This window comes from Trichomycterus rosablanca, chromosome 10 (assembly GCF_030014385.1).
Source record: "Trichomycterus rosablanca isolate fTriRos1 chromosome 10, fTriRos1.hap1, whole genome shotgun sequence".
NCBI classification, from domain to species: Eukaryota; Metazoa; Chordata; class Actinopteri; order Siluriformes; family Trichomycteridae; genus Trichomycterus; species Trichomycterus rosablanca.
Window position 1 is genome coordinate 24,965,467 of NC_085997.1, and position 6,898 is coordinate 24,972,364.

The window sequence follows — 6,898 nt, forward strand, 5'->3', positions numbered from 1 at the left end:
AGTCACAGGTCAAATTCAGCTGCCACTTTTAAATATTTCTGCTGAATTGCCAGGGACTTTCTGTCACCGTGTCAGTGGTCTCAAACATGTCATTAAACTGGTTTTTATCTTTCCAGGATGATTACTTTGTAATCCCATAATTTGTTTTTGTAATTTCCATAATCTGCCAAATATATTTCACAAAGCCTCTAAAATGGAACCTAATAGCAACCACTCTAAAAAATTGTTTACAAAAATGTCCCTCCTTGACCCTGCAATGTAAATACCTACGGTATGGTCAAGGCGCAGCCGCAAATGAAAATACATAGTACGTTTCTTTGTATGTGTTAGGGCCCTCTGTATAAAAGTGTAAAAATGTGACCAGTGGCTTTACATGTGTCAGAAGGGCTGGCCGCTGGCCCTCCTCAACAAGTAAGGGTGTCATACAAGTGGCAGAGGTCACTAGAGTGTACCAAACAAGTTAAAAAATCCTCTTTATCACAATGAAAAAATTATATTTTTTTATGTTTGTCACACTGTCAAAACAAACAACCACTGTTTTTCTCGTCTGAAAATGCTGCCAATTATGAATGTCAATTACAAAAATTGAGACCTTTGCCGCCTTAACAACTAAGCTACCACTATCCTCTGTTCTAGTGGGTGATGCATACTCAGCTCACTGTGGCAACTGCCTGCTCCTTTTCCCCTTCCTCTACCTGATTGCCTTTGCCCATGGCCTTTATTTTAGCCATGATGTCAGTAAAGGTTTCCTTGAGTGTTTTTTCCAGGATCCAACCTTCACTTTCACTCTCAGGGTCTTCTGGGTTGACCAGTGTAGATAAAGAAGTGTTCACATACTGCAGTCCCACCATCACACCAATCTACACAATTGGTGCAAAAACAGAGGAAAAACAACTTTACTTTTAGCAGTTTAGAATTCAAAATATGCTTTTTAGAATGCATACTTTTTATGTCTTATATAAACTGTGTAACTGAACAATGCAAATGGCATTTTCTCTTTATAGAAAAAGAGCTGAATCATTTTTCTTTAATAAAACTTGTTTTTTTCTACAATAAGATTCTATTGGTTTGCAAAATGTAAGGCTGTATAAATATTGAGCTAACATTAGCTGGATAGCTTTGCTAAGTGGCCATAGTCAGCCTGAGACTGGATTCTTTGGGGTTTCTTTTCCCCAATGGCATAGAAATTGTGTGGTTCCTTTGGCATTTTAGCAACAATGTACTTATAATTGGTCACATGTTCTCTTTACTATTTGTTACATTAAGTTTTAAGCCATCAGATATCAGACTTTTAACCATTCCTCACAATGTTAGGACCATTACATGGATAGTAGATCCATGATGCTGGGGTTCATTAGGATCAGCCACATGACATGATGCTCTGCCCAAATTCGAATGTGGTTAAAACAAATGTATCACCAAAACACATTTACACCCATATTCAGTGCTGACCACTTGTGATCAAATGATCAAAACAAATATTAATGCAGGTATAAACTGTGCCCGAGTTGCCTGGCTTTGTTCATTAGTTATTTGTTTAGTACTATTATAAATATGCACTCTTCAGTAAGATTCATGTAAAAGCCATACCTCTAGCATTGTCACAAACAGCGCCAGCACACCAATGCTGTTCATCAACCCTCCATAGTAGGAAACTAAAGCTTCCCTGCAGCCACGTGTCCAGATGTTCAGTTCCTCAGTGTGATAGTCATAACTGTAGTGGGCAGAGTTGTTGGTTACTTGGTAATGGATGCAGGGTCTTGGAGAGCTAGGGTTGCAGCAGCTGAATGGGACTCCATCCAACAAATATTGTCCATCCACATTACTGCTGATTCGGCTATAGACAGGGAGCAAGATTACACATATCAACACCAGATAACTAGTCAAGGACATAATCACAAAGTAATGAAATACACATGTAATCAATTACATTACATGGGATTTTACTGATCAAACTGGATATTAAATATCAACACCAAAACCAGTTCATCAAAACAAAATTAAAAGATTAATGTTAGAACAACCTGATCTATTCCCAGCCATTCAACTTGGTCTTGAGGTGATTGGGAAGAACTCTAAGCTCCAGGAGACATTAAAATGTTACTCAAGACGATTACCAACTAAGTCTAATGTGCTCACACGCCTAATATAGTGACCCTCTTGCATAATCCTGAAGAATTACAAATGCACTTTACAGAAAGACTGACATATTAAGAATTGTGGCCTTTGCTGATGTTATAACCCCAATTCATTGAATATAAATCACTTTTAACTAGCACAGAATTTCATTCCCAATAAGTTAATTAATTTATTTTACACCATTAGACCATTCCACCAACACAGCTGCCTAGGCCTCAAATACTTCATGACACTTACTCTTTAACTTCTTTAGAGCTAAAGTCCAGGTAACGATTGCTAATCCACTGGATTTCAAACCAGTCTTTGTAGTTGTTATTTCCACAGCAGTGAAACTCTATCTGCAATACATCTAGAGTTCTCTTCATGTAGCAGCGACCAGGTACATCTGAGTCTTTGTAGTATTTCATGCCATTTTTTAGGCCTTCTGCCAGTGTGAACTGTAGAGGGATGCGCATGGTGAAGCACAAAAACGATGTAAAAAAGAAGAGAGTGTTGTAGAGCAAACAGCAGATAAGAAAAGGCTTTATAATGGTCTTCCACTTGCCAAATTTTGAGGGATCCAGTGAGTCATAGCAAATCTTTCCACCAAAAGCATTAATGCCACAGGCAAGCAATCCCATAATAATAATCAGGTTGGGCACAAAGTGGCTTTCTTTGTTGTCCATAAGCTCACTTCGCTTACGCAGTTCAATTTTAAAGAAAATGCCCAAGCTGAAGACCAGCACACCAGCCATCATAGCTAACCAGTACATGAACCACAGCATCTGGGCAAGCTTCACTCGTTTTTTCATGTCAAACTTCACTTTTAAAAGAGCCATCTTTGATTGCTGGTTTCTGTCAAGACAAAGAGAAATATTTCAACCCTTGAGTTAACCTCTTTTTAGAGTTCCACCAACAGGATTAAGATCCCCATTGACTGTCCAAGGCGATGTTTGGTCTGGCTCGAACGTTATCTTGAAGGAGCATTGTAATCCATTCCAGTTATGTCAGCCCATTTTGGTTATTTCAGTAGTCCTCATCATAATAACACATTCCAGATGTCAGATGGCATAAGAATGACTATAAGAACCAACAAATAGATTCCTTCCTACACTGAACTGAATTACTACTGATTAATACTGTTGCCTTTTTTTCCACAAGTAGGCTGGTCAGGGTATCAAATGATTAAAACCAAAGTTAAAGTACATCACCCTAAACCCTGCTAATCGGCCTTATGCCATTTACAGAAATCCGTTGCTAGCAGATCAACCAATCAGTAAGCTGCCACCATAGCAAATGATTGGTTGGATTGGTCACATGGTCTGGCTATCAACAATCAAAAGTCACAGAAAAAGGACTTAACACCAGGTTTTGTCTGCTTAGTGCTTCATTTTGTCATTAATTTCTTTATTTATCTTTAATAACTGCTTTATACTGTTCTGACATAGTTGATTCTATTGGTTTCATGATTACCTTTGTCATAACAACAGTACTTTACTCAATATGCAGACCTGAAATAAAAATTCAGCTACAAAGCATACAATTCTTTTTTCAGATTTTTGTATATTATGTGAACTGTATGCATTCTGTAAACCAATGCTCAGCCTTCAAGGATTTGATCTTGACAGCCGGTATATTCTACTCCCTACATCTCTTATTTAGTTTTATATTATTTTTTAAAACTGTTTTTAGTTTTCATTATTGGCAGGTATTTCTATCATGCACTGATTAAAAAGAAGTTGGGGAGGTGTGTTATTTAAACAGTAGATTAGCCAATCACACTTAATCCAAAGTTTGTTCCACAATTCAGACATTGTTGCACTGTTTACAGAGGTTCAGACTGCAAGTTAAAAACACTACTGTTATGCATTTTGCACAAATTATATGTAACATACCTTTTTGGGAGCTTCACCACAACAAAACATCAAAATGCAAGTAGGATTTTAGATTACTGGTAACATCTTAATTGCACTGCTTCACACTTTTAGATTTAGTTGGAAGTCGCCCCCTCAAAACATCTTCCCACACACCTGTTTATGGGTTAGAATTAGAAGAATAACACTGAAAAGCAGAGCACAAAGGAAAACCACTTTGATAGCTTTCTAATTTGACAGCTTTATTTCAGTGCCAAACTATATGAAATGCTATAAATTAAATTAAATATATGTTAAGAATGGGTGAGTACAACGTTGCAATCAAAATGTGGTTGCAATACTATTTCTTGATGTTTATTCTCACAATATTTTTAAGATATTCTTACAATACTTTAAAGACAAAAATCTGTGAGAATGTCAAAATCTGACTGAAGCATACTTAAAATTACACCCAGACAAGATGTTCATTAAACACTTTATAATTTATTAAACATGCAACTGCTTTGGTTACCGCTGCAGAAAAAGAACTGTAAACATTTGGACTACATCTGCAGAGTTGATTCATGGTTAAAATACTGGAGTAGTTAAGAGCCCCTGCAAAGAAGCAACCAACTCAACTGAAAGTCCGTTTGGATTAAAACATCTGTCAAAAAAAGTTAATCTGTAAATTTTGTCATTAATAAAGGCATAGTGCATTTACAATGGTCAGGATTACTTGTCTATGTGTTTTAAAACTAAAAAAAAAATCATCAGTCTGTAGATATGGTTAAGATATGGATTTCCACACAAGCTTGCAGTTCATGATGTTGGCACTCAAGAATCCCAATGAGATGCCCTCTCAGACTCTGGAATTACAGTCCAGTTAGGTGAGGGAGTCCCTGCAGCAAGCCAGTTGAAGTCATCCACCTGAGTCCAGTTGTTCCTTAAAGGGTCCAGTCCAGACACTTTAAAATCTGCATCCAGTTCATCATAGACCCAGTTGAACGGAGCAAAACCTACCCTGGTGCAGTCCTCTATAATTGCTCTGCTGGTGACATGGAGGTATATCTGAGTGTCTGTGGTGTTGTGGGTTCGCAGCTGTTGACAGGCCAGAACCAGAGTAGAATCCTTACATTCATCAATGAAAACTGAACTTGATACTGGCCCACTGAGGATCTGGCAGTTTTGCACGTTTTTGATATGCAAGGTGTTGGGGGACCCGAAAAGTCTCACCTTGCAGTTGGTCAGGTGAGACAGGAGGACATCTCGTTGCTGGATCTCTTCTGATCGTTTGATCAGGACTTGATTGTCAATATTTGAGAAGCCACACTGACAAGCAGTGATCGCACCATCCACTCCAGAAGTGTTCTGATCTGTCATTGTTTTTCCTTCACTAACTGAAGGTGTGGTCGCTGACTGCTGACTGGCGCCGGTGGTACGAGATCGGAAAGCGAACTTCTTTTTCGGCATCACTTCGGATCTTCTCTCGGCTAAGGAGCTTTGCAGTTTCTGCAGATTAGCCTGCGCCTGTCTCAGTTCATACTGCGTCAGAAACATCATGCTGTCGTTTAGAAACTTTTGGAGCTGTTGAGATTTGACAGTCGCCTCCTCCAACATCTGCATGGCTTTCTGATGATCAGTCTGCGCGCAGTTTAACAGCAGCTCCTCGATGGCAGATTTCTCCAGGTTAAATGCAGCACTGAAATGATCACTTTTTTCTTCTGAAACGGTCTTGCTTTCTTTCGCGTGTTTCCTCCGCTCCAACTCCTCCAATCTTTGTTGATCCCGCCGTAAAACGCTGTCAGGGATTTTTACACTGTCACTCCCGCTCACGTCCATTGCTACCGTCTCCATGTTGCCTCAGAAGTACGTGTTTAGTTTCTCATTTGACTCCCTACTCCCTACAGACTACAAAGTGCACTATGTCTGCTCTGCCTCATTTATTGTACATAGTTTATAAAGTAACCAACTGAAGAACCACTCGGACGTTTAATATTTTACGCTTATAATGCTATAACTCGATTATATAATATCAAATCTCTGCAACTAACTCACTTTATAGTAAAAAAAAAGTGTGAATTTAAGCGCAGCCCTATTGCGTTTTTTTTAAGTGACGCATTTCAACAAACTCGTCAACGATTGGACAGAAACCACACCGTTCATCTTATCTAAGTTTTAATTGGTGAATTGAACCACAAACTTATTCATTGACTTAAGGGGCCTTGGATTGTACGATGTCTCAACGGTAGTTAAAATCAAGGTCATAAAGAACAAAAAATTAATATTGCATAAGTCTTCGCATTAAATGATTTTCTCTGTATGAACACATTACTAAAGAAATGTGGCTTCCACCACAGTCAAGTCAAGTTGCCAATGTTGTGTTTATTTTACATGATCAAAACTTCTTTGTCCCATAAACAAATCTTTGCTTATGTGTTTATATGGAAACAATATATTATGTGGATAAATCTGAAAAGGATATATGCAACTAAAGTATATTAAATAAAAACAAAAGTGGTTGCATACTTTTTGGCCCTATTGTGTTTGCAATGCTGTAAATAAATGGATGTTATGCAGTGTTTGCGCAACATATTCAAAACTAAAATACAACTTATGTAAGAGCTGTCTGTTTGCTGTGTAGAAATTCCTGGATGAGAATTATTCTCTTTGTTTTTTTCTTTTTTTTTTTATTGGAAATACTATTTTAGAAGCTTCAGAAGTTTAACTACTATAGAGGTTAAATGCAGCATGTATATGACTGACAGTATTAATATGAGTAAGAATACGATTATGTAAATAAGAAGGTAATTAATGTAAATTTTTTATAATTGTAGTTATGTACCCTTTTGGTATGTACTGACACAATCAACCTACTAGATTCTGGTGCTAATTCCAATTTGTTTTCAACTGTCTGGAACCACTGAACA

General features: G+C 37.7%; 2 protein-coding genes across 2 annotated transcripts; both read right to left on the bottom strand.

Annotated features, from left to right (window-relative positions):
* Positions 1-548: 548 nt before the first annotated feature.
* Positions 549-2,957, bottom strand: prph2a (peripherin 2a (retinal degeneration, slow)). Its single transcript, XM_063003717.1, has 3 exons — positions 2,377-2,957; positions 1,591-1,837; positions 549-860 (listed from the first exon to the last, which is right to left on the bottom strand). Exons 1-3 carry the CDS (start codon positions 2,955-2,957, stop codon positions 651-653), a joined length of 1,038 nt encoding a protein of 345 aa, XP_062859787.1. The 3' UTR covers positions 549-650.
* A 1,498-nt stretch (positions 2,958-4,455) lies between these two features.
* Positions 4,456-5,956, bottom strand: tbcc (tubulin folding cofactor C). Its single transcript, XM_063003718.1, has one exon. The coding sequence runs from the start codon at positions 5,823-5,825 to the stop codon at positions 4,806-4,808; it is 1,020 nt and encodes a 339-aa protein (XP_062859788.1). The 5' UTR covers positions 5,826-5,956; the 3' UTR covers positions 4,456-4,805.
* Between the last annotated feature and the right edge of the window lie 942 nt (positions 5,957-6,898).

Bases quoted from the DNA above. Each gene is read 5' to 3' on its own strand.
- prph2a (XM_063003717.1), bottom strand. From the start codon at position 2,957: ATGGCTCTTTTAAAAGTGAAGTTTGACATGAAAAAACGAGTGAAGCTT. The intron at 1,838-2,376 runs GTAAGTGTCATG...CCCTGTCTATAG, and splicing joins AGCTCTAAAGAAGTTAAAGA to CCGAATCAGCAGTAATGTGG. The intron at 861-1,590 runs GTATGGCTTTTA...CCAATTGTGTAG, and splicing joins TGTTTGTGACAATGCTAGAG to ATTGGTGTGATGGTGGGACT.
- tbcc (XM_063003718.1), bottom strand. From the start codon at position 5,825: ATGGAGACGGTAGCAATGGACGTGAGCGGGAGTGACAGTGTAAAAATC.